Source organism: Poecilia reticulata, chromosome 18 (assembly GCF_904066995.2).
Source record: "Poecilia reticulata chromosome 18, P_reticulata-male-v2, whole genome shotgun sequence".
Classification (NCBI taxonomy): Eukaryota; Metazoa; Chordata; class Actinopteri; order Cyprinodontiformes; family Poeciliidae; genus Poecilia; species Poecilia reticulata.
In genome coordinates, this window is record NC_088847.1 from 26,477,704 (window position 1) to 26,503,800 (window position 26,097).

Below are 26,097 nucleotides of genomic sequence, written 5' to 3' on the forward strand. Positions count from 1 at the left end.
AATGTTCAGCTCTGATGTGATTTGTTTTCTAAACAGAACTGTAAGGCAGCGGAAATGGGATTATCAATCTAAACTGAACACCAGAATTTCTATCCTTTCTAATATTGCATGTACATAAGAAATATTTATCTTTAACAAGAACAAATTAAACCTTTGAAATATCTGTTCAAATGGAGTTCTGAACACTAACAGAACCAGAACCGAGCCACTGTCTGGACTAAATCTGGTTCTGCCAGCGTTCAGCTGGAAGATTCATTCATTCATTCATTCATTCATTCATTCATTCATTCATTCACATGGATCGATGAAAAGAGGCTCAAATAACTTGTAATATGAGAAAGTATTTTATTTCACTCTTACATTTTACAACATGCAGAAACTCATCATCTGTTAGAAAGTCAACAGAATAAGACGCCCCTGAGACGCAGCGTTGAATTTATTCTGTTGTGAACGATTTGATCTGAGAATTATGTTTTCATTCCTGTGAATAAATGAGAAATGTTCAGCTTTGCACACCGACGGAGATTTATTTTAAAACGGGGACTGCAGGGCAGCTAAGTTGGGATTAGCCGTCTGGTTTCTGGACCTGAGCTCATGAGGCACTCGGTTCAGGACCAGGATTTTTATTACTGCATGAATGTGAGGAAGATTTACTTTAACTAGAACAAATTAAACCTTGGAAACATCCGTTTCCTGTTTCCTTGGAGTGCTGAGTCAGAACCAGAACGGACACAAGTCCATCATCAGAGAAATGATCCTCAGTGACCAGAGCTGCTTCAGTTCTGTGATGAGACTAACAGGTCTGGAAAAACTTGACTGGTGGAAGAGTCAGAAACTTATATTGTTCATTGTTTCTTCTATTGTTTCTTCTATTGTTTATTGTTTATTCTATTGTTTCTTCTATTGTTTATTGTTTCTTCTATTGTTTATTGTTTCTTCTATTGTTTATTGTTTCTTCTATTGTTTATTGTTTCTTCTATTGTTTATTGTTTCTTCTATTGTTTATTGTTTCTTCTATTGTTTATTGTTTCTTATACTGTTTATTGTTTCTTATACTGTTTATTATTTATTCTATTGTTTATTCTATTGTTTATTCTATTGTTCTGTTTATTGTTTCTTCTATTGTTCTACTGTTTATTGTTTCTTCTATTGTTTATTGTTTCTTCTATTGTTTATTGTTTCTTCTATTGTTTATTGTTTCTTCTATTGTTTATTGTTTCTTATACTGTTTATTGTTTCTTATACTGTTTATTATTTATTCTATTGTTTATTGTTTATTCTATTGTTTATTCTATTGTTCTGTTTATTGTTTCTTCTATTGTTCTACTGTTTATTGTTTCTTCTATTGTTTATTGTTTCTTCTATTGTTTATTGTTTCTTCTATTGTTTATTGTTTATTGTTTCTTCTATTGTTTATTGTTTCTTCTATTGTTTATTGTTTCTTCTATTGTTCTGTTTATTGTTTCTTCTATTGTTCTACTGTTTATTGTTTCTTCTATTGTTTATTGTTTCTTCTATTGTTTATTGTTTCTTCTATTGTTCTACTGTATGAGTCGGTTTTCCTCCTGTTTGGTCTCAATTATTGACTGAGATACAATTTTCTGTCTTGTGATGTTTTATTCCTTTAATAACTAATATAAATAACCTCTAACACAAACTGATAGATATATTTTGCAGTATCCACCTTCTCACAGGGTTCTCCTGTTCAGGGCAGCTCCAACATGTTGTACTTCGCCAGGAGGCGTTGAGTCCGTGTGTGGACCACCGAGAGCGCGTGGATGATGATGCGCAGCACGGGCGTCGCCTCTTCCTGTTTCTGCACACACACCAGCTGCAGGAAGTACTCTCTGTCAGGAAGAGCGAGGAAGACTATCTCTGCGGCCTGGCGGAGCATCCAGGGATGGTGGGGGGCCAACGCCACCTTGTAGGCGTCTCTGGGTGAAGGAAACAACTGAATATGAGACAAATACATAGTTCCTACAAGCCTGGACAGAAAGTGATCTGCGCCATCTTGGTAGACAAGCGCATACGCAATGCATAGCGGACCCATGGCGTCGAGACCAACAGAAAGAAGATATGTGGAAACTCTTAACCAACAAAATGGCTGCTGTTGGGATCGACCCAAATGAGACGGAGAATGGAAAACATGGAGGAGAAGAACTCATACTAAGATATAATTAACTACTAGTGAACAGGAAGAGTGCGAACCCCACGGAGGAGCTTCACCTGAAAGTCTATGGCTGCAAACAATCAAAGTTTAACCACCTGTGTGACGGATGTACGAACACTTCAGGTGAATAACAAGGTTCTGGTGACTGGCAGAGTCAGAACATGTAGCAGCAAACACGTAGGCTACATGCCCGTCTTAGCTAGCAAAGCTACGTTAGCTAAGCTAATTTTGCTACTTGGCCTGCAAGTACTACAGAAAATATCACTGATATGTATCTTAGTATTACACAGACGTGGGTAGAGTACTCATACATCATGTATATTGTGAGTTAGATGGGAACGAGACGAGAGCTAATTCTAAGCTTGTGGCTAGTTTACTGTTGTCATAGCAACTGTCTATGTGACTGTCAAAAGCTCACGGTGTTAGAGATTTTTTGGTATTATCATTTTGTTATTACTTTAGTTCATATTCAGTCTAATGTTCAGTTTAAAGTGTTCTCTTCATTCTGTGTGACCTGGAGGCCCCATCTGCCTGTGTCTTCATGTGAAACAGTTAACTGTGTGTTTCTCAGACCTTAAATTACGTTTCCACAGGTGCCTTCTTATCAACCGGAATACTCCCTATTTTAGAAACTGCCTATTTGCAGTAATAATTTGTCTCTGTTGTCTTCTTTAGCTATCCTCCCTGTTTCTGCTTGATAATAAAAGACAAGCTGTAACCAAAGGTCTTCAGACGCTCAGTGAACGGCTTGGAGGAGCAGCTTGCTGAGTCTCCTTTTGCAAAAGCTTGGTCATAAAATTCATATATGTTTTCTGTGGTTCTTTTAATGAAGGTTCGAGAAAATTACCCATCACACGGAAGTGTGACGTCACATGAGAACTAGGTTGTTTGGAAATGACCATTTAAGTGCTCAGAAGATGATCCTGGGTAACAACAGTCCGTTACCTGCTGAGCTCTCCGGGCGTTTTGAATCGTCCCTCAGCGTCTGGACCCTCAGACAAACCCTCCAGCATCAGCTTCAGCCAGAGCAGCGAGCGGTGCAGCCGCAGCAGCGTCCGGCAGCCTGAGTCCGTACGGCGGGAGAAGCTGACCGTTCCGGCCTGCAGCTCCGCCTCCACCATGGATCGAACGGATCGATACGCCTGTGCAGGAAGTGATCTCAGTAAACGTGTCTGGGAAGGAAGTTCTGACATGTTGAAGACGGGAACGGCAGGTCTCACCCCGGTTTTCAATCCGAATGCTGCTGGGGTTTGTAGTCCAGAGGAACCGGCTGACCGAGACTCTGAGCTGCGTTTCAGCGAGAGCTGTCGGATCAGTTCCGTCTTTTCTCTCACTTTCTGAGAAAAGAAGCTGACCATCGTTCCGAGAGACTCCATGAAGCTGAGAATGAAAAGAATAAGGCTAGTTCATGCTATTGGTGGACACTGCTAGCTAAATGCTAGTCGTGCTAATCATACACTATAGCTAAAATGCTAAACATTAGCTATAGTGCTAATGTTTAGCATTAGCACTATAGTTAATGCTATAGTTAATGCTATAGTGCTAAGTATTAGCACTATGCTAAGCATAGTAGTACCATAGCATTAATGGTACTTCCATGGTACCATTAAGTACCATGGAAGTACTTAATGGTACTTCCATTAAGTACCATGTACTTAATGGTACTTCCTTTAAGTATCATTAAGTACTTCCATGGTACCATTAAGTACCATGGAAGTACTTAATGGTACCATTAAGTACATGGTACTTAATGGAAGCTAAATTCAACCGTGTCAACAACACAACACGACGCCCCCAGCAGGTTCATTTCTGTAATTACACACCTTCCTGTCCGCTTTGCGCTTCAGGAAGTGATTCTTCGGAAAAAAACTTTCATTTATGGTTTCAGTTTTATAGTTTCCGTTTTTACAAGTTTAAAACAATCAACAAAAACCTGCATCTTGAAGTTCTGAGAAAGTACCAGGTACTTTCCAGAAAGTATACAGACAGAAAGGTACTTGATAGGATTCTAGAAAGTTCAATAAGTTTTTCAGAAGCTGTTATTGTATAAATGTGTCTGTGGTTTTGGTCTTCAGACCTTTAAACACATAAATCTTGTTTACTTGAGCAGCTGGTCCCAGCTGAGCAGGTACGGCTCCAGCAGGACGTCCTCGTCGTCCTCAGCCAGGCTGGACCGGAGAAACCGCAGCAGCTCCCGGGCCTGAAACGTCTGTCCAGGACAATCTTTGACAAGGGGCGGGGCTTCGTCTGACTCCGCCCTCTCATCCACGATGGGCGGGGCTAGAGGCTACAAAAAAGTTAGCTAACAGTTACTCTAAAACGTTTATCATGTTCTTTACGTTTGTTTTTGCTGTAGTTCATTTTACTTGATTCACCACCACCATGTGTGAATATGTCAGTCGTACCGTCTGGATGTGATACGTCAAACATGGCTGCCACACTGAGCCGCAGCCTCTCTGTTCACCCTGAGCTGAACAAACAGGAAGAAATCAAATCACTGGTTACCAGAAATAACAGGTTATCAATAAATTTAGTTGGACGTTTATAAAAAAGCACGTTTTTGCGTCTTAATCTTAAGAAAGAAAAACAGCCAGAAAAGCAATTGCTGTGTTTCAATTAGAAACTTTGTTGATGTTTTGCTAAAGTAATATTTCAAATCCCAAATAATAAGGTGAAAATCATTAATCACAGTAGCAATGTAAGCTACATTATGCTAATGATACCATACCATACCATACCAACTTTATTTATAAAGCACTTTAAAACAACCACAGCTGATACAAAGTGCTGTACATTAAAACACAGCATAATAAAAAAAATAAAAACCTCTTACAGTTTAAAAACAAAAAACATACACTCTAAAACTAGATCCCGCAGGAGTTAAAAGCCAAGTAAAATAAATGGGTTTTAAGACGAACTTTAAAAAACTTTAAAAAATAATGATAGCAGGAATGCTACACAGAAAGAGCAGCTCAGAAATGATGAAGCATCTGACATGTTGGTATGTGGGGCCCCGAATGGAAATCTGCTTAGGGCCCCAAAAAGGCCTGGACCGGCCCTGTAAGACCTCGGGGTTTTCTTTCTCATCACAACCCGGCGTGTCTCTTTAAATGCCGCTGGCAGTAGGCGGAGCCAACATGGCGGAGCGGCCGGCGTGACGAGGGAAACTTACGGAGCCAGAAGGAGGTGAGGAAGAGGAGGAGAGCGAGCGCCGTGGACAGCAGCAGGTAGCGGAGCAGCAGCGTCCGCCTGAGGGGAACCATCATCCGTCCTCAGAGCCCGAGTGGACGCCGTCGCTGCTTCACATGCTTCCTGGACGCTAACACACACCTGTGGGTGACCTTTGAACTTGACCTTTGTCCTCTTCGCCTGGTTTATCTCAAGCAAACACGCGGTCACGCTGTGGGGAATGTGGGAGATTCTCGTTCTGGAGTTCAGAGCAGATTGAACTGATCTGATCTGAGACAAACTGACTGGGAGAAGCAGGGATGGGATTTTATTGTCTTAATTCCAGGTTATCGGATAAAATAAATAAATCATGTTTTTCTGTGCATAACTCTGATCACTCACTTTGAAGGTTTTTAACCTTATTAACTCTATAAACAGGCAGAGTAACGAAGACTTCAATGAGCGCAGAAACTTGTTTGCATCAGAGACTCCGGCGCCCCCTGTGGACAAACCTAAGAAAACACCTTGAAACGGAGCTGCTGTCTTAAACTCGTAAAGGAAAACAGAAAAATGAAAACAGAACCTCCTTGTTTCCATGTACACATGTACTGAAACACGGCTAAATAAAATCTTAGCTATGATTACAGCTAATATTGTATTTTAGTACAGTTTTCGTGTATCTGTACTTTACTTAAGTAGATTTAATAATGGCTACTTTCTACTTTTACTCCACTACATTTTACAGTAAGTATCTGTACTTTCTACTTCACTACATTTCTACAAACTCTCGCGTTACTCGTTACATCCAAGTCTCGTTGCGCTTTTCTTCCGTTAAAATGTGAAGTTCAGGGATTTAAGATGGCGCCGTAAAATCCCAGCAATAACGTGACGTAGTGTCTGTTGTCACCCATCGGCTCCACCTTTACTCGCACGCGGAGCTCCAGACATGCGCAGTGGTTTCCTCTGAGCGGAAGAAGATGTCTGTCTAATCGATAATAGCTGCATAAATCATTGATATGGCGACATGTAAAATCAGCAGCGCTTCGCTTTCACGGACGGTTGGGACTCCGTCCAACTTTTAGCGTCACTTTAAAAGGATAGCTTAAAGAAAGGTAAGATCTGTGGACGTGATGCTAGCTAAGCTAGCTGTACAGAGACACATGTTGCATCTGCGATGAAAAACAGTTGTCACGCATGCGCTGAATTACTGTGTGGAGGTTTTGACTGAGGTGTCGCATATATGGGACAACGCTGTGACCAAAGTGCAATATAGTGATATGACATTCAGGAACAATCTGATTCTTCTGGACTGATCTTTACTGATTAAATTCATTTCAGCTCTAAGTATTTAATATCTAGGTGTTTTATGGGAATGTGGATCTTTCAGATCAATTTGAGGAGCAATTTTGATAGGTAAAAGTTAATTTTATTGTCACGTAGCTGGTCTTGGTCTCGGTGGTCTTGACTATAACTCTGCTATGTGGCTCCTCGGTTGCCTGTCCTCTCCCACCCACCTTCTTTCCATCCCCTTTCAGTTGGATTTCTTTCAAAATAAAAGCCACTAGTGGCAAAAAAAAGTGAAGTTCATGCTATGTTAGGACAGGAGACGAGATGTTTCCATCCCTGAAATTATGATGCATAGAATCACATATCTAAGTCTAAACTATGTTACAGAGTAAACTCAATAAAAACATGTTTTATCTGTGGCTGTTCATTAAAATGGGACATTTCTAATGTATTAAAATTAAATATGATTGGTTCACTTAATGATATTAGCGATTAGGCAATGCATTCAGCAAGTACTTTTACTTTTAATACTTAAGTAAAAGTAAAAAAGTACTGGCTATTAAAAATACTTAAGTAGAAATGTTAATGTGGTAGTTTTACTTTTACTTAAGTAAATTTTTTGAGTACTTTCTCCGCCACTGGCTCTAATCATACACAGTACTTCCACTAATGCTAACAGAGTATTTAGCGGAAGCTAATGGTAAATATAATTCCAGTATAAAAAGGTTTCTTCTTGTAAACAGCGCCCCCTTCCTGTTCAGACGTAGCAAGAGAAAGAGACGGAGAAAAAGCTGATGAGAAACAACTTTATTGATGGTAAAATCTGACATAAAATCATCTTCAAGATGCCAAACTAGTTTTTCCATCAACCCTCTGATTGATTCGGTGCGACACGCCTCACGTTGTGTGCAAAAGGTTTTTGTGCTTCTGTGTTTCTTTATTGAGGTAACATTTCAATCAAACCTACAGGAAACAAGCCGAAGGGTTTTCCATCACTAACGAGGATCATGGCTTTCAGGTTCACACAGGTCTTCAGTTTCATGAGGTGAAAGTATAAATATAAGGGCTGCTAAAGGAGAACGTTGTGCTTTCAGAGTTAATATATAAAAATAGAGTAAAAACAAAGAGGGTTTGCATAAATTACGTGCTGATCAGCTAAGGGTGCCGTTCACACAGCCAGTAAACGCGACCTGTATGCGTTCTGCAGTCTGAATGGAAAAACGACCTGGAAGTGTCCCGCATGCGCAGTAGAGGGCGCTCTAGCGTCAGCGTTCTGCCAGCCGCCATGAGAAGAAGAAGAAGAAGAAGAGCTCAGTGTTTCCGGAAGTAAACATGGAGGCTAACGGTGTAGCTTAGCTTATATATTTGAAGTTGTTGTTCAACCGGAGCAGCAAATTAACAACTTAATCCTCATATAATCCGTCATGGTTGTTGTTTTTCTTCCTTCCTGCGCGTTTCAGGAAGCAGAATAGTGAGATTTGTTGAGTATCAGTGACGTTCAGTTCGGATGAATGCGGCCTGGACGTTACGGTCGCATTTGAAACAGAATCCGACCGGAGCTGTTCACACAGCCAGTAAACGCGACCTGTATGCGTTCTGCAGTCTGAACGGAAAAACGACCTGGAAGTGTCCCGCATGCGCAGTAGAGGGCGCTCTAGCGCCAGCGTTCTGCCAACCGCCATGAGAAGAAGAAGAAGAAGAAGAAGAGCTCAGTGTTTCCGGAAGTAAACATGGAGGCTAACGGTGTAGCTTAGCTTATATATTTGAAGTTGTTGTCCAACCGGAGCAGCAAATTAACAACTTAATCCTCATATAATCCGTCATGGTTGTTGTTTTTCTTCCTTCCTGCGCGTTTCAGGAAGCAGAATAGTGAGATTTGTTGAGTATCAGTGACGTTCAGTTCGGATGAATGCGGCCTGGACGTTACGGTCGCATTTGAAACAGAATCCGACCGGAGCTGTTCACACAGCCAGTAAACGCGACCTGTATGCGTTCTGCAGTCTGAACGGAAAAACGACCTGGAAGTGTCCCGCATGCGCAGTAGAGGGCGCTCTAGCGCCAGCGTTCTGCCAACCGCCATGAGAAGAAGAAGAAGAAGAAGAAGAGCTCAGTGTTTCCGGAAGTAAACATGGAGGCTAACGGTGTAGCTTAGCTTATATATTTGAAGTTGTTGTCCAACCGGAGCAGCAAATTAACAACTTAATCCTCATATAATCCGTCATGGTTGTTGTTTTTCTTCCTTCCTGCGCGTTTCAGGAGCAGAATAGTGAGATTTGTTGAGAATCGGTGACGTTCAGTTCGGATGAATGCGGCCTGGACGGAATCCGACCTGTTCTGTTCACACCGCCATGAAAATATCAGATTCAGGTCATTACGTCAAATAAAGTCGTTATTGCGTCACTTTACTCTGCAGTGTGAACAGCAGCCTGATTCAGTTCAGTGTGGAAGAAAAAGGGAAAATCCAGTGGATTAAAATCTACGACGCTACGTTCCTCTGGGATTTTACCCATCATGCATCTGGAAGGAGGAAACTTTCCTCAGGATCAAAACCTCCCGAAACAAATCCTCTGAATTTCATCAATATTAGGTTAGTTTTGGTCATAAAAAGTTAATCCTGTTTAAAAAAACAACCCTGGGTTCAGAAAATGTGTTTTTGATTCCTGAAGTTTTAGTAAAAAACTATAATTGTGTATTTAAGTCACTTTAAAGCTGAACGTAAGCTATTCATACCACTGTCTCTTTTATTTATATTTTTTCATACTTTGGAAGCTAAACAAGTAAAACTTTCCATCAGTTTCTGTCGTTAAACACGAATGAGCTGCCATGAAATTAACCTGCTGACGCTGCTCATGTTTCCATCTATCCCGATGAAAACATGAGCAGCAAACACACACTGTTTTAGATGACATCATAAGTGAAAGAAATATAAATATATTCTTTTATCAAACGCAGTAAGAAGTGGTTTCCTGATGAAATCTGGCTGTAAATGAGATAAATTTGCCCTTTTCTGCATCGTCAGGCGCAGACGTGGAGGTCGGGACTGTCGGGTCGGATCCTGGGAGCAGAACCGCGTGACGGAGGTCAGGAGAATCCGCCAGCTTTCACCTGAAGGGCGTCGCAAAGGCCGGGTCGGGTCTGCAGAACCTGGGAGAGCAACCAGAACCGGAGAGACGCTCAGACACAGACAGTTCACCTGTAGATCAGTGGCATCCGAAGGGCCGGAAACATTAGTTTGTTTAGATAAAAGCATAATATAATTTTATCTGCTTGATCCAGGGCTGCACAGTGGTGCAGTTGGTAGAGCTGCTGCCTTGCAGCAAGAAGGTTCTGGGTTCGATTCCCGGTCTTTCTGCATGGAGTCTCCATGTTCTCCCTGTGCATGGTGGGTTTTCTCCAGGTACTCCGGTTTCCTCCCACAGTCCAGAAACATGACTGTCAGGTTAACTGGTCTCTCCAAATTGCCCCTAGGTGTGAGTGTGTGTGTGCATGGTTGTGTGTCTCTGTTGCCCTGCGACAGACTGGTGACCTGTCCAGGTGACCTGTCCAGGTGACCCCGCCTCTCACCCGGAACATTAGCTGGAGAGGCAGCAGCACCTCCTGACCCACTGAGGGACCAGGGTGCAGGAAAATGGATGGATGGATGTTTGATCATTAACTAAATAAATGCTAAATATTATTGGATGGTACTGCGGAGAAATGTTCCTTTTGGTTCTGTTGGTCCCGTTTGGTTGTCGGCCTCATGTTTGGGTTTAGAACCGTCTGATTACAGACGTTCACACAGAAATGACAACATTTCTATAGTAGCATGAAGGTAGAACCACTGATTTATACAGTTTATCTGCAAAAACAGCTGATTTGGGTTTTAGTTGCTCAAATAGACAAAAACCTACAATGTTTGACGTCATCACTGCCTTTTTTCTGTGGAAGCAAAATGTTTTCTCAGCTAAAGAGATAAAACTTTAAAGCTATAAGAACAAAACTTACAACCTAATGTTTAACTGTATTAACTCAAAGTTTACAAACATCCATCCATTTTCTTTCACCCTTGTCCCTCAGTGGGGTCAGGAGGTGCTGCTGCCTCTCCAGCTAACGTTCAGGGCGAGAGGCGGGGTCACCTGGACAGGTCACCAGTCGCAGGGCAACACAGAGACACACAACCATGCACCCACACACTCACACCTAGGGGCAATTTAGACAGACCAATTAACCTGACAGTCATGTTTTTGGACTGTGGGAGGAAACCGGAGTACCTGGAGAAAACCCACCATGCACAGGGAGAACATGGAGACTCCATGCAGAAAGACTGGGGCTGGGAATCGAACCCAGAACCTTCTTGCTGAGAGGCAGCAGCTCTACCAACTGCACCACTGTGCAGCCCCAGTTTACAAACAAACAAGTAAATTAGCACTTTGGAGGTGCGCTAAACATTTTTAAAATTAGCCAAAGCGCTAACCTACAAGTTAGCACCACTGAAAATTAGCTGCAGCTTGATGTGTTTTTCTAAAACATCTGCAGAAAACAAACAGAAACCAGTCGAACCGCGACATGTTGACTCATCTAACCGTATGATCTCTGACCTTCAGGGTGCTGAGAATCTCTCCAAACAGGTGCTTTGCTTCCTGAGTATCTGGCTCCTCAAAGTAGTCCGACACGGAGACGTCCACCACGATGGACCTGATGTTGCTGCACACACCTGCGCAGGTGGACAGAACGTTAACCCCTCCGTTAACTGGGTGCCGGGTCTGAGCACAGCAAGCAGCAGGAACCGGATCTCACTGTGGAAGTGGAGGACGGCCTGGCCGCTGACCGGCGTGTGGGTCAGGATCAGCGTCTGCAGACCCTTCAGTCCGGCTCTGCAGAGCTCTGCCGCCACCTGAAGGCTCAGGTCGGTAACGCGCTCCAACTCCAGCGTCTGCAGGTGAGTGCAGCTGCGCACTGCATGGAAATATGAAAGCAGCAAAAGGAGAAAACTCAGAACGTCATGTTAAAATATTTATGTTCATTTTTTTATGAGCTTTTATGGTGAATTTTACACTAAACTGTTAATATCTGTTAAAGGAAACATGAAAATCGTCTTTTTATTTACCAACAGCCACCAATCCCTGAGTGCTGCAGCCAGCTCCGCCCACACTGAGACAACGGAGGCGTGGCCAACATCGACCAATCGTCTGCAAGCACCGGTTTCCAAACCGAGTCGGCTGTTGGCTAAAACCAGAAAACAAGAACATGAGATAAAAGTAATCTAGCTTTTTTAGTTAGCAGTGCTAAGTTAGCACCAGTCATAAACAGTTCCACTGTCGCTAAGCGCTATGTCAGCCGCGTATTTAGCAGAAGCTATCGCTAAAGCGCTACACCAACGTAGTAATTAATAAAAAGCTACGCTAAAGCGTCACATTAGCGTAGTAATTAGTGGAAGCGATGAAAGCTAACCAAAACTTCAACTGATTTCACTAACCAGCCATGCTAATTAGCGCTCTAAAATATATCTGAAAAAATGTAACATAGAAGAAGCTAAGTGTGCTAAACATTTTCAACGTTAGCAAAAGCGCTGACCTAAAAATTAGCTCCTCTGTTAGCGCGCTAGCAGCTGTGTATCCCACCACAGTTAATAAATTACTTTTGTTGAAAAGGCTAAGCAAAAATAAAAATGTTTTTGCATTTAAGCTTTACTTTCTACTCCCTTGACGTAGCTGAGAGCTGACTGACTCACCTGGGGTGTGACGGCGCGACCTGCAGGCTGCTGATGTTCCTGCAGCCGGCACCCAGAACCCACAGAACCTCCTGACCCACCGGGTCCGAGGAGCTCCTGCAGGGAGAGACACTCAGGTGAACGCTCAGACAGCCAGGTGAGCCTCGGAGCAGCGGCGGCCTCCTCAGTCCCACCTGTACGTGAGCGTCTGCAGGTTCCTGCAGTAGCAGCTGGCCATCCACAGCGTCCTGTCGGTGAGGATGTGGGGACACCGGGAGACGGAGAGGAGGAGCAGACTGCCCCCTGCTGACCGCAGCAGCGCCTCCAAGCCCGGCTCCACGCTGCCCCTGAGACACACACCGCTCCAGGTCAGCACACCTGCAGACCTCTAAATGGTCTGAGCTCAGAAAACAGACGGGACTAAAACTGTTTCCACGGCAACGTGCACATCCTTCAGTTCACTAAGAGATGAGAATATGTTTAAACTTTCTCTGAGTGTTAATCCCTCTGAGCTGCTGCTGCGTGTGTGTGTGTGTGTGTGTGTGTGTGTGTGTGTGTGTGTGTGTGTGTGTGTGTGTGTGTGTGTGTGTGTGTGTGTGTGTGTGTGTGTGTGTGTGTGTGATACCGAGTGTTTTTGTGGTAATCCTCTCGCGTCTCGTCGGGCCGGCGGCTTCGCGGCTTCAGGTTGTTGAGGATGACAGACTGAGTTTGAGTACACCACTGAGAGAGAGTCTGCAAGAACTAAACACACAAAATAAACGTTCAATCCAGACAACAGAGGAAAAAATATATATTTAAAAGCGCAAAAGGTGCTTCAGACTCTGAAACTCGGTCACCGTCTGAATTTCAAACATCATCTGGGAGTGAAAACAGCCTGAATGCAGTTAGCTAAATAATTAGCTAAAACTAGCTAAATAATTAGCTAAAACTAGCTAAATAATTAACTAAAACTAGCTAAATAATAAGCTAAAACTAGCTAAATAATTAGCTAAAACTAGCTAAATAATTAACTAAAACTAGCTAAATAATTAGCTAAAACTAGCTAAATAATAAGCTAAAACTAGCTAAATAATTAACTAAAACTAGCTAAATAATTAGCTAAAACTAGCTAAATAATAAGCTAAAACTAGCTAAATAATTAACTAAAACTAGCTAAATAATTAGCTAAAACTAGCTAAATAATTAACTAAAACTAGCTAAATAATTAGCTAAAACTAGCTAAATAATTAGCTAAAACTAGCTAAATAATTAACTAAAACTAGCTAAATAATTAGCTAAAACTAGCTAAATAATAAGCTAACTGCAAACTAGCCAGTTCTTTGCAACACACTGATATTGCTTTGATAAATTATTCTCTAATAACAGTTCTGAATTAATAATTTAAAAAGGTGTAGAGGACAGTGAAGCCGCTGTACCTCGGCCGACACTCGAGCGTTCTCCAGTCGGAGGCGAGTCCAGACCGCTGGGTGCCTAGCAACAAACCGCCAATCACAGCACACCTCGGCCGCCAGCAGCAGCGAGCGAACATCCAGATACGGGAAGACGCAGAAGAGCCCCGCCCTCATCCTCAGGGTGTCCGCGCCCGGCGTCCTGTTGGCATGACAACGGGAGGGGGTGGAGCCAACGGAGGAGGGTGTGTCTGGGCGACGAAGACAACAGGAAGAGGAAGAAGAGCAGATAAGAGGAGGCAACATCTGCAACAACCAGTAGGGGGAGAAGGAGGGTCTTTACCTGATCCAGGTGTGTACTTCCTGGCCAGAATGAGGCGCCTCATCTCAGCGCTGCTCCACAGACCTTCCTCCTCTTCCTCCTCCTCCTCCTCTTCCTCAGTGCTGTGGTGACGAAGGTTTCTTTTGCTCCAGGTTCTTCCCCATCCTTCCTCACTGACCCTGAAAACACAAAAGGAGAAAAACACTCTGGTTCTCTGAAGTCCACATCTCTGTTAAAACGCCACGTTTTTGTTACATTGGACATTTTTTACATTCTTCTCCTGACTGATGCCTTTATGTAGTGATATCAACCTGGCTTTTAAGAGGGGTGATTATGTTTTTAAAGGTGGTTGCACGTTTTACCATTAATGATCCAACATGATTGGTTAAAAGTGAGAAAAGAGATCAGCCGTTTCAATTTGGCCTCAAATCTACTGGTGAGCAGCTAGCTAAAAGGTTTGGAGTGCTAATCCTAAAACATTAACCACGACTGTAGCTATGTCATCACTGCATGTAGTGAAAGCTAATGCTAAGGCACTAACATCACTGCAGATAGCAGAAGCTAATGCTAAAGCACTAGCAGCACTTCATGTAGCAGAAGCTAATGCTAAAGCACTAATATCACTGCAGATAGCAGGAGCTAATGCTAAAGCACTAACATCACTGCAGATAGCAGAAGCTAATGCTAAAGCACTAATATCCCTGCAGATAGCAGAAGCTAATGCTAAAGCGCTAGCATCACTGCAGATAGCAGAAGCTAATGCTAAAGCACTAGCATCACTGCAGATAGCAGAAGCTAATGCTAAAGCGCTAGCATCACTGCAGATAGCAGAAGCTAATGCTAAAGCACTAGCATCACTGCAGATAGCAGAAGCTAATGCTAAAGCACTAGCATCACTGCAGATAGCAGAAGCTAATGCTAAAGCGCTAGCATCACTGCAGATAGCAGAAGCTAATGCTAAAGCGCTAGCATCACTGCAGATAGCAGAAGCCTGAGGAATCGTTAGCAGTCGGTAACCGAAACTGAACAACTGAAAGTTCAGAAAACAGGAAAGAAAATCGACGCTTTATAATTTATCTGTTGTAACTGAGCGGTTGGTGCGTTAAATTTGATCAAAGTTAGCAAGAATGCCAAAGCGCTAAACATGATATTAGCTGCGCTAGCTCTGTACCGCTTGACTTATATCAACATCTTTTACAGCAGTGGTTGATTTCCATCTTGATGCATTCAGATGAAATTCTCTGCTGTTCATCTGAAGAAATGGAGCTAATTTATATTTTAGTTTAAAACATCTGAATCTTTTCACCAAGGCCTCAAACAATAATGCTCTCTGGAAACGTCAGTAATAAATTCTTCTGTGTTTTTCTTGCTCTGCTTCGCCTCTGGTGAAGGTTTCCCTCGTACCAGACTCTCTCCCGGCGCCTGAACCCCTCCCCGTCCGGCGGAGTCCAGTGTGCAGCGCAGTGGGACGGGTGGAAGTGGACCCGTCCTCCCTCGCTGTCCCAGCCCCCCGAGCCCAGGGACAAGGTCCGCATCTGATCACTCAGGCCACTGGAAAGCACAAACTCACCAAGTCAAGGGAAAAGCTGAATGTGCGTTTTGGACAGGAGTTGGTGGAGCTACCTGTGGCGATGCGTCGGCTCTCCCAGCCTGTAGGAGCTGGAGACGCTGTAGCTTCTCTGATGAGACATAGACGTGTCACACATATTTCTAGTGCAAATGTCTGAGTCCACCTTGAATAAGACAAAACTGACTTAAAGTAACTTTTCAGTCAGATGTAGGAGCTTGTTTTAGGCTTATAATTCCTTAACATTGATGGAAAACCTGCAGATTATCTCACTTCTAGCATAAAAATCGTGTTTTTCAGTGCATTTTCTGCGTGACCCCAGTAAAACCAGAGCTGTTGGCGTCTCCCACCCTGTTGCCGAGGCTCTGCTGCATCTCGCTGGCGATGACGTCGTCGTCGTCGGTGCTGCCGTCCAGGCTGCGTCCAGGTCCGGGTGAGTAAACCTCCGAGGGCGAGTTCGGCTCGCCGTACCGGAACCTGTTGTGAGCGAAGTGGTTGTTGCCGAGCAGCAGCAGCAGCTGCCTTTCTGCTCGGTCAGCTCGCTCCAGCAGCGACTCGATGAACACCTGCCGTAGAAACAGACGAGCCCGTCAGCCCGGCACCAAACGCTGCAGACTGAAGGGAGTTTCTGCTGCCGGGTCCAGAACCGCCTGGGAACGACTCAAACCCACGGATCCTTCACACCTCCTCCAAAAACTACACATAGTTGCTTATTTTCAATTAAAAATATGCTTTAAAATACCTTAAAACGCTCAGTGGAAATGGTCTTGGTGTCACAGCTGAAGATGACATCTACATAATGTCAAACTCGAGGTCCGGGGGCCAAATCCGGCCCGCCTTATCTTTACACGTGGCCCACAGGCTCCAGAGGGACACGTGAGTAAAACCTTTAATATTTTATCAATAAGATCAAAGCAGCTTCTTTACAGAACATCATATTTTTTATTAGTTTAGTAAAAAGTTCCCCTTGAAAACTGTAAAAACGTTGTGTTGACGTGATGCTGCCTCCCACCTGCAGGTGGCGATATTTCCTACCGCTGCTGCCAGAGTTAAAGGCAGAGATTAATACGGCAAGCAGAGTCGAATTTACTGTCATGCAGAAATAAAACAATTAGCACCGAAACGGTCATGAAACCCTGGAGCTCGTGAAAAGATGTTCCACGTTATTAAACTTTAACGCGTCGAATATTTACTGCGTTTATAATGTAATTTTAAAATAACACAAAATAAGCTTCAGTGGCTAAATGAGAAAGTGGCTCAATTTTATCGTCCGATCGATCGATCACTAAAATAATCATTAGCTGCGAAACAGGAACAGCAGATTCTTCAGTTGACTGAGCTGTTAGGCTGGAGCATCGAGACGAATGTGAGTGTTGGTGAGGAAGAGACACATTTTAGCACATTTAAGCTAATCTAATCTGGTATAATCTAATCTAATCTAATCTAATCTGATCTAATCTAACCTAATCTGATCTAATCTAACCTAATCTGATCTAATCTAACCTAATCTAATCTAATCTGATCTAATCTAATCTAATCTAATCTGATCTAATCTGATCTAACCTAATCTGATCTAATCTGATCTAATCTAATCTGATCTAATCTGATCTAACCTAATCTGATCTAATCTGATTTAATCTAACCTGATCTAGTCTAATCTGATCTAATCTAGTCTGATCTAATCTAACCTGATCTAATCTAACCTAATCTAGTCTAATCAAGTCTAGTCTAGTCTAATATAGTCTAATCCAATTTTACCTAATCTGATCTAATCTATTCTAATCTAATCTAGTCTGATCTAATCTAACCTGATCTAGTTTAATCTAGTTTAATCTGATCTAACCTAATCTATTCTGATCTGATCTAATCTAATCTAATCTAATCCTAATCTAATCTCAGTGTTAATCTCTCCCAGTCGTCACCTGCAGTCTGGTTTTGGCCTCAGCTTCTTTTTCTGCCGTCCGTCTCAGGAAAAGCTCGACGTCGGCCATCTCCCTGAAAACGACGTCAAAAATGTCACAAATGCTGAAAACATTCAGGATAAAAATATCTGTTTTATAAAAGTTAAACAGTATTTAGAAAGTACTGAGGAACTGATCAGATTATCAATCATTTAATATTTTAAAATTACATCATCAGAAGGACCAAAATATAAAGTTAAGAGGAAATTTTGGTTTTTTTAAGAACCAAAATGACAATAATTCAAATAAAAAATAACAAAACCAGGCAAAATATTTTTTTCTAAATCAGTTTCTTACATACATTTTACTCAAGAGTAGAAATACTAATAAGTACTAATAAGTACTGTGTAGTAAAAGTACTCCTAAAAGTACATTTTTTCAAAAAGTTATCAAAATAACTAACGATTTACTACAAACTCTGAGAAACACGAATAGTTGAAGAGTCAGAGATGAGAGAAGCTGATGGTAACTAAACCACTGGGAGGAAACTGGAGCCACTGGGAGGAAACTGGGACCACTGGGAGGAAACTGGAGCCACTGGGAGGAAACTGGAGCCACTGGGAGGAAACTGGAGCCACTGGGAGGAAACTGGAGCCACTGGGAGGAAACTGGAGCCACTGGGAGGAAACTGGAGCCACTGGGAGGAAACTGGAGCCACTGGGAGGAAACTGGGACGACTGGGAGGAAACTGGAGCCACTGGGAGGAAACTGGAGCCACCGGGAGGAAACTGGAGCCACTGGGAGGAAACTGGAGCCACCGGGAGGAAACTGGAGCCACTGGGAGGAAACTGGAGCCACTGGGAGGAAACTGGGACGACTGGGAGGAAACTGGAGCCACTGGGAGGAAACTGGAGCCACTGGGAGGAAACTGGGACGACTGGGAGGAAACTGGAGCCACTGGGAGGAAACTGGAGCCACCGGGAGGAAACTGGAGCCACTGGGAGGAAACTGGAGCCAGTGGGAGGAAACTGGAACCACTGGGAGGAAACTGGGACGACTGGGAGGAAACTGGAGCCACTGGGAGGAAACTGGGACCACTGGGAGGAAACTGGAGCCAGTGGGAGGAAACTGGGACCACTGGGAGGAAACTGGAGCCACTGGGAGGAACCTGGAATCAGTGGGAGGAAACTGGAGCCAGTGGGAGGAAACTGGGACCACTGGGAGGAAACTGGGACGACTGGGAGGAAACTGGGACGACTGGGAGGAAACTGGAGCCACTGGGAGGAAACTGGAGCCACCGGGAGGAAACTGGAATCAGTGGGAGGAAACTGGAGCCAGTGGGAGGAAACTGGGACCACTGGGAGGAAACTGGAGCCACTGGGAGGAAACTGGAGCCACTGGGAGGAAACTGGAGCCACTGGGAGGAAACTGGAGCCACTGGGAGGAAACTGGAGCCACTGGGAGGAAACTGGAGCCACTGGGAGGAAACTGGAGCCACTGGGAGGAAACTGGAGCCACTGGGAGGAAACTGGAGCCACTGGGAGGAAACTGGAGCCACTGGGAGGAAACTGGAGCCACTGGGAGGAAACTGGAGCCAGTGGGAGGAAACTGGAACCACTGGGAGGAAACTGGGACGACTGGGAGGAAACTGGAGCCACTGGGAGGAAACTGGGACCACTGGGAGGAAACTGGAGCCAGTGGGAGGAAACTGGGACCACTGGGAGGAAACTGGAGCCACTGGGAGGAACCTGGAATCAGTGGGAGGAAACTGGAGCCAGTGGGAGGAAACTGGGACCACTGGGAGGAAACTGGGAGGACTGGGAGGAAACTGGGACGACTGGGAGGAAACTGGAGCCACTGGGAGGAAACTGGAGCCACCGGGAGGAAACTGGAATCAGTGGGAGGAAACTGGAGCCAGTGGGAGGAAACTGGGACCACTGGGAGGAAACTGGAGCCACTGGGAGGAAACTGGAATCAGTGGGAGGAAACTGGAGCCACTGGGAGGAAACTGGAATCAGTGGGAGGAAACTGGGACCACTGGGAGGAAACTGGAGCCACTGGGAGGAAACTGGAATCAGTGGGAGGAAACTGGAGCCAGTGGGAGGAAACTGGGACCACTGGGAGGAAACTGGAACCACTGGGAGGAAACTGGAGCCAGTGGGAGGAAACTGGGACCAGTGGGAGGAAACTGGGACCACTGGGAGGAAACTGGAGCCACTGGGAGGAAACTGGGACCACTGGAGGAAACTAGAACCACTGGGAGAAAACTAGAACCACTGGGAGGAAACTGGAGCCAGTGGGAGGAAACTGGAGCCACTGGGAGGAAACTGGAATCAGTGGGAGGAAACTGGAGCCAGTGGGAGGAAACTGGGACCACTGGGAGGAAACTGGAACCACTGGGAGGAAACTGGAGCCAGTGGGAGGAAACTGGGACCAGTGGGAGGAAACTGGGACCACTGGGAGGAAACTGGAGCCACTGGGAGGAAACTGGGACCACTGGAGGAAACTAGAACCACTGGGAGAAAACTAGAACCACTGGGAGGAAACTGGAGCCAGTGGGAGGAAACTGGGACCACTGGGAGGAAACTGGAGCCACTGGGAGGAAACTGGGACCACTGGAGGAAACTAGAACCACTGGGAGAAAACTAGAACCACTGGGAGGAAACTGGAGCCAGTGGGAGGAAACTGGAGCCACTGGGAGGAAACTGGAATCAGTGGGAGGAAACTGGAGCCAGTGGGAGGAAACTGGGACCACTGGGAGGAAACTGGAACCACTGGGAGGAAACTGGAGCCAGTGGGAGGAAACTGGGACCAGTGGGAGGAAACTGGGACCACTGGGAGGAAACTGGAGCCACTGGGAGGAAACTGGGACCACTGGAGGAAACTAGAACCACTGGGAGAAAACTAGAACCACTGGGAGGAAACTGGAGCCAGTGGGAGGAAACTGGAGCCACTGGGAGGAAACTGGAGCCACTGGGAGGAAACTGGGACCACTGGAGGAAACTGGAGCCACTGGGAGGAAACTGGAGCCACTGGGAGGAAACTGGAGCCAGTGGGAGGAAACTGGAGCCACTGGGAGGAAACTGGAGCCAGTGGGAGGAAACTGGAGCCACTGGGAGGAAACTGGAGCCAGTGGGAGGAAACTGGAGCCACTGGGAGGAAACTGGAGCCACTGGGAGGAAACTGGAGCCACTGGGAGGAAACTGGGACCACTGGAGGAAACTAGAACCACTGGGAGAAAACTGGAGCCACTGGGAGGAAACTGGAGCCAGTGGGAGGAAACTGGAGCCACTGGGAGGAAACTGGAGCCACTGGGAGGAAACTGGAGCCACTGGGAGGAAACTGGAGCCACTGGGAGGAAACTGGAGCCACTGGGAGGAAACTGGAGCCAGTGGGAGGAAACTGGAGCCACTGGGAGGAAACTGGAGCCAGTGGGAGGAAACTGGAGCCACTGGGAGGAAACTGGAGCCACTGGGAGGTAACTGGAGCCACTGGGAGGTAACTGGAGCCACTGGGAGGAAACTGGAGCCACTGGGAGGTAACTGGAACCAGTAGGATGCAACTGGAGCCACTGGGAGGAAACTGGAGCCACTGGGAGAAAACTAGTACCACTGGGAGGAAACTGGAGCCACTGGGAGGAAACTGGAACCACTGGGAGGTAACTGGAACCAGTAGGATGCAACTGGAGCCACTGGGAGGAAACTGGAGCCACTGGGAGGAAACTGGAGCCACTGGGAGGAAACTGGAACCACTGGGAGAAAACTGGAGCCACTGGGAGGAAACTGGGACCACTGGAGGAAACTAGAACCACTGGGAGAAAACTAGAACCACTGGGAGGAAACTGGAGCCAGTGGGAGGAAACTGGAGCCAGTGGGAGGAAACTGGGACCAGTGGGAGGAAACTGGAGCCACTGGGAGGAAACTGGAGCCACTGGGAGGAAACTGGAGCCAGTGGGAGGAAACTGGAGCCACTGGGAGGAAACTGGAGCCACTGGGAGGAAACTGGAGCCACTGGGAGGAAACTGGAGCCACTGGGAGGAAACTGGGACCACTGGAGGAAACTAGAACCACTGGGAGAAAACTGGAGCCACTGGGAGGAAACTGGGACCACTGGAGGAAACTAGAACCACTGGGAGAAAACTAGAACCACTGGGAGGAAACTGGAGCCAGTGGGAGGAAACTGGAGCCAGTGGGAGGAAACTGGAGCCACTGGGAGGAAACTGGAGCCACTGGGAGGAAACTGGAACCAGTAGGATGCAACTGGAGCCACTGGGAGGAAACTGGAGCCAGTAGGAGATAACTGGAGCCACTGGGAGGTAACTGGAGCCACTGGTTTGACCTCTGACGCAGCCTCAGGGCCGCTGAGCCTCGCTGTCGTCCTGCATCCATCATCACAGGAAGCGGCGCAGCAAAGCGTGTCAGAGTGATGCAAACCAAACATGGCGTGTCCTCCATCCCAGAGCCACGCTGCCCTTTCCCTCTCTTCAGTCCAGAAACAACCTGACCTTCATTAACCGCTTTGGGGTCTCGTCGTTTATAACCACACGTTGCACATTCAAGTTACCAGATTAAACGAATCCGCCCACATTTACACAGTCAGGCGTTCAAACCGAAGCCTCAGGCTCGGTACTTTTAGCTGCTGCTGTTTACATTCTGCCTGTTTTCAGGAAAAGCTGCAGAGTGAGGCATCAGCAGTCTGTGAGACTCTTTGATGAGGTAGAAAAGGTCTGGCAACATGAAATAAACCGTAACTCCACCACAAGAAAAGCCCTGAAGGATACTGACTGGTGTCGCTCACTCAGCTCTGTCTCTCTCTCCGCCAGGTTCGTCTTCAGGCGCTCCGTCATCTCCATGGCGACCGACACCTGCCAGGTGAAAACCAAATGTTTTAGAAAAAAGGTTACGTAATTAGATTACTGCCTGAATGATGTTAATCCGCTAACAGCTGAGCTAACGTTTAGCTCTTCGCGCTTTCTCTCGTTGTTTTCACCAATAACTTTATTTAAAACAAAAAGCGTTACATGAACAATATGAACAAAATATAAACAAGAAAAACATTAAAATGTGAAAATTGATCAACTGATGAGAGGAATCGACTGATGAGGTGTTTTTAAGGTACGGAGCAGCTCCACCCACCTGTCTGGACAGGTAGGCCGCCCTCTCCTCCACCTCCTCCTTCTCCCTCCGCAGTCGCTCCCTCTCTCTCCTCTTCCGCTCCAGCTCCGCCTCCCTCCTCTGCAGCTCCGCCCTCAGCCTCCCGACGCGCCGGTTCACCTTCTCCTCCACCTCTGCAAACGTCCGGCTGATTTTCCGGTCCAGTCCCAGTCCCAGCCGCTCCTCCAGGCCGATGTCCACCGTCAGCCTGAAGTCCAGGACGCCCGGAACCAGAGAGCCGGGCCGGGCCAGAGCGGTGCAGGGCTCCTGCCCGGGCCGGTCCGGCGGGCCGAAGATTCCCCGGAGCAGCTGGACGGAGGCCGACGAGGAGGCGAGGTCCAGGCAGGCCAGCGGCAGGGGGAAACCCTGCGCCTCCATGTTGGGAGGAGACGCTTCGCTCTGGGCCGCTGCTGGTCCAGGAAGAGGCAGGAGAGCAGGTCCAGAACGCCGGGCCTGGACCAGGACCACAAGTTACGGATAAATGACGAGTTTAAACGAGCTAAGCAGTAAAAATATGTGGAATCTGATCCTTCCAAACAGACCAAATCTCTCTGTAAACATCAGAAATATCATAAAAAAATACTGAAAACATGCAGGAAAACATCAGAATAACGCCTCAGTGCTCATTAACACTATTCACAATATTTTCACTCCAGTAAAAGTAAAGAGCAGAAAGAAATATAATCCAGTTTTTGGTAGAGAGAAAATATAAAAATATGCTAAGTGCAACACGACACACTAATAGTGTTTAACGCTAATTTACTTGGCTGTTTTTTAAACTTTCTGTTTGAAAATGTAGTTAAAGACAGAAGAGAACAATTATAAATCATACATATAGAGCTAATTGTTCTGATTTGTTGTGACAGTTCAGAAGCAGTGAGTTCACCTGCATTTATAATAGTAAGCTCTACTTGTTTTGTTTTACAGTGCAGAGCGACCCAGAGGTTTCAGTTTAAGTTGAATTTTCTCCTTTAGCATTAAAGCAGCGTTGGACTCACCTGGGACAGGACCAGCAGGGTCTCATAGGTGTGTCTGCTGACCAGGTGAGCCCGGAGCTCAGCCACAGACGGGAAGCGGCTCCGGTCGCCGCAGCGGGGGCAGAAGTAGGGCAGCGGCGAGGAGGAGGAGGAGGAGGAGGAGGAAGAGGAAGACATGATCACCGAGGAGCAGCGGGACCTGGAGCCGGAGGAAAACTGGGTCAGGCACTGCGAGCTGCCGTTATTGATTATTGACGGGTCAGAGAGGATGCTGGTTCTGAGGCCCGAGTGGGAGCGGGTTCCTGCCGGGATCAGGGCGCGGCGCAGCGGCGTCCTCCACGCTGATGGCCGCGCAGGCGGAGCGGCGCCTGCATGCATGGATGAGCAGGAAGAAAGGAGCGTCTGGGCGTGGAGGCTGAGCCGCTAATCACAGATTCACTTTTATTCACCATCACTCAGCACTTCCTCACACTCTGGGTAATTTTAAGATTTACATTAGAAAATCAAAAAAACATCATTCTTAGTTTGAAGATGCTCTGCAAAATGAGTTTAATGCTTTTATTACAGCTGTTCCAGAAATTATAATGTTTCTGATGTCTTTTCCAGGCACGTAATGACGTTTTATAGCAATTTGTTACCTTCAATTCTTATAAATATACTATATATGTATAAAATATTACTTAAAAGAAATTTAACGCCTCTGTCTCTTTAAAAATTCCTGCTCTGTCTGAAGCTCCGCCTTCAGGAAGTCATCCCAACATGGCTCCTCGGTTAACCCTTTAACGCTTTTAGCAGCGTTTCACTGAGAAGCAGCTCCTGTAACGAGCTCAGCAGCGCCACCAGGTGTTTGCTAATTGCTGCTGGCTAGTCTGAAGGAGCTGAGTGGGGGAGGAGCTCCGTCTCGAAGGCGGGGCTAGATCCACCCTGCCGTTTCACACACTTGGGACAAAATAGTTGAAATTACAGAAATATTTTTTGATCATTCTTTCTTACATCCATCAACATATAAAGTTTTGATTTTTGTGCACAATATTTTCTACATATGTAAATTTTTCTACATTTTCAGGTCTAGATTAAAATTCTAGTCTATCTTTAGTAATTATAAAAGTTTAGGGGTAACTCTGTGATTCTGTTTCTGTCCTGATCAACAGATTTTTGACTTTTATTTTGTGTTTCTTCGTGTTTATTTCTGGGCATATTATTGCTCGAATGGTGTTGCCATATTCAGTTGTCTGTTAATGCAATGATTTGAATAAATTTAATGTAAACGGCATCTTTTTACCTTCTAAAGAGCCTGTAGGAAACATTTGTTGAATTTATCTATTCCACTTCCATTCAATGTTATACGGTTGACCCGGATTCTGCCCGGTTCTGCCCGGTTCAGCTCCCAGAACCCCCAGAGCGGCTCCGGCTGGACTTGGATAATGGTCACATCGCCCAGTGATCTGATCCGGGTCCATTTGTTGCTCCGTCAAAAATTAACAGCAATATTTGGAGTTATTTAGTCTGTCATGAAGTCAAAATGACAAAATGCGTCTTCATTTCTCAACGGGACATTTTCTTATAAAACATTCTTATAAATGTCAACGTTACAAACTAAATAGCAACAATAGAGCAAGCAAAGTAGAGCGATATTTAGTATAGATATTGTATTTATGCAGTAAATACGATATTTACTGGAAAATGTTTAGTTTGAAATGAGCTAAATATTCAGCTTTCTAACCAAATATCAAGTTTGATGCTAAGTATTTGACTTGCTAACTAAATGTTTAAATATTTACTTTGACACTAAATACTTAGTTTGGAATTGTGAAAAAAAAAATTGCAATAAATGTGAATTTAAATAAGTTAATAAGATGGTAAAGATGTGACTCTTTTATGGCAAAAAGATCCATTTTCTAATCGACGCCCCATAAAACTACAGGAAACATCTGAGATTCACATTTTCCTCAAAATAATTTAAAAATATTTCCAAGATGTCAGACAAATGAACTGATCACTCAGTTAAATGTCACCGCATGCTGATCAGATGACACTTTGCCTGATAACGTTTTATTGCAATATTGATCTCAATGATTTACAGTTGATTTAATTAGATTTAAGCTGAAACGACTCAAAGTTTGGATGAAAATCGATTGATTGATTGATAACTGATTGATGAGATTCATTCAGAGAAACTTTCTCCCCCTCAGGGAACTGATCCCCCAAGTTAACAGCAATCGATACCTCTGATTATTGATCAGCTGCTGGTCCGTCGTTGCGTCACTCGCTCCTCGCCTCCTTTTCGACCGAACCCGTTGCCATGGTTTCCTGCTGTCGGTCGTCTGGGCTTTTCGGACCGTCCGGTACCGGCAGCGGCTCTCGGAGCTGCAGGATGGATGAAAACAGAACCGGATGCACCACCGCCCCGCGCGCACCGTCACAGCGAGCAGCCGCCGCGTGCTCCTGATGACGTAGGAGCCGCGTGACGTGTCA

General features: G+C 45.3%; 2 protein-coding genes and 1 long non-coding RNA gene across 5 annotated transcripts; 1 reads left to right on the forward strand and 2 right to left on the reverse strand.

Moving 5' to 3' along the window:
* Positions 1-1,082: 1,082 nt before the first annotated feature.
* Positions 1,083-5,483, reverse strand: LOC103480954 (ceramide-1-phosphate transfer protein-like). Its single transcript, XM_008436165.3, has 6 exons — positions 5,343-5,483; positions 4,576-4,640; positions 4,273-4,457; positions 3,391-3,550; positions 3,116-3,312; positions 1,083-1,934 (listed from the first exon to the last, which is right to left on the reverse strand). The coding sequence occupies exons 1-6, from the start codon at positions 5,434-5,436 to the stop codon at positions 1,706-1,708; spliced, it is 930 nt and encodes a 309-aa protein (XP_008434387.1). The 5' UTR covers positions 5,437-5,483; the 3' UTR covers positions 1,083-1,705.
* Positions 5,375-5,996, forward strand: LOC108167200 (uncharacterized). Its single transcript, XR_001777558.2, has 2 exons — positions 5,375-5,502; positions 5,777-5,996. It is a non-coding gene; the product is annotated as an uncharacterized LOC108167200 (long non-coding RNA).
* Positions 5,997-7,417: 1,421 nt separating this feature from the next.
* On the reverse strand, positions 7,418-26,097 carry LOC103480953 (F-box only protein 41-like). 3 transcript variants are annotated; one of them, XM_081599362.1, is made up of 17 exons: positions 25,849-26,097; positions 23,644-23,821; positions 22,628-23,098; positions 22,277-22,356; positions 17,514-17,586; positions 15,942-16,157; positions 15,648-15,757; positions 15,429-15,575; positions 14,046-14,203; positions 13,730-13,953; positions 12,940-13,055; positions 12,509-12,661; positions 12,336-12,431; positions 11,712-11,830; positions 11,402-11,560; positions 11,203-11,318; positions 7,418-9,769 (listed from the first exon to the last, which is right to left on the reverse strand). In XM_081599362.1, the coding sequence occupies exons 2-17, from the start codon at positions 23,797-23,799 to the stop codon at positions 9,707-9,709; spliced, it is 2,457 nt and encodes an 818-aa protein (XP_081455488.1). In that variant the 5' UTR covers positions 23,800-23,821; positions 25,849-26,097; the 3' UTR covers positions 7,418-9,706. The 3 variants fall into 3 exon arrangements, with proteins under 3 accessions (XP_081455488.1, XP_081455485.1, XP_081455486.1); XM_081599359.1 differs by having other exon boundaries at positions 23,644-23,990; positions 25,849-26,088; XM_081599360.1 differs by having other exon boundaries at positions 15,648-15,703; positions 25,849-26,087.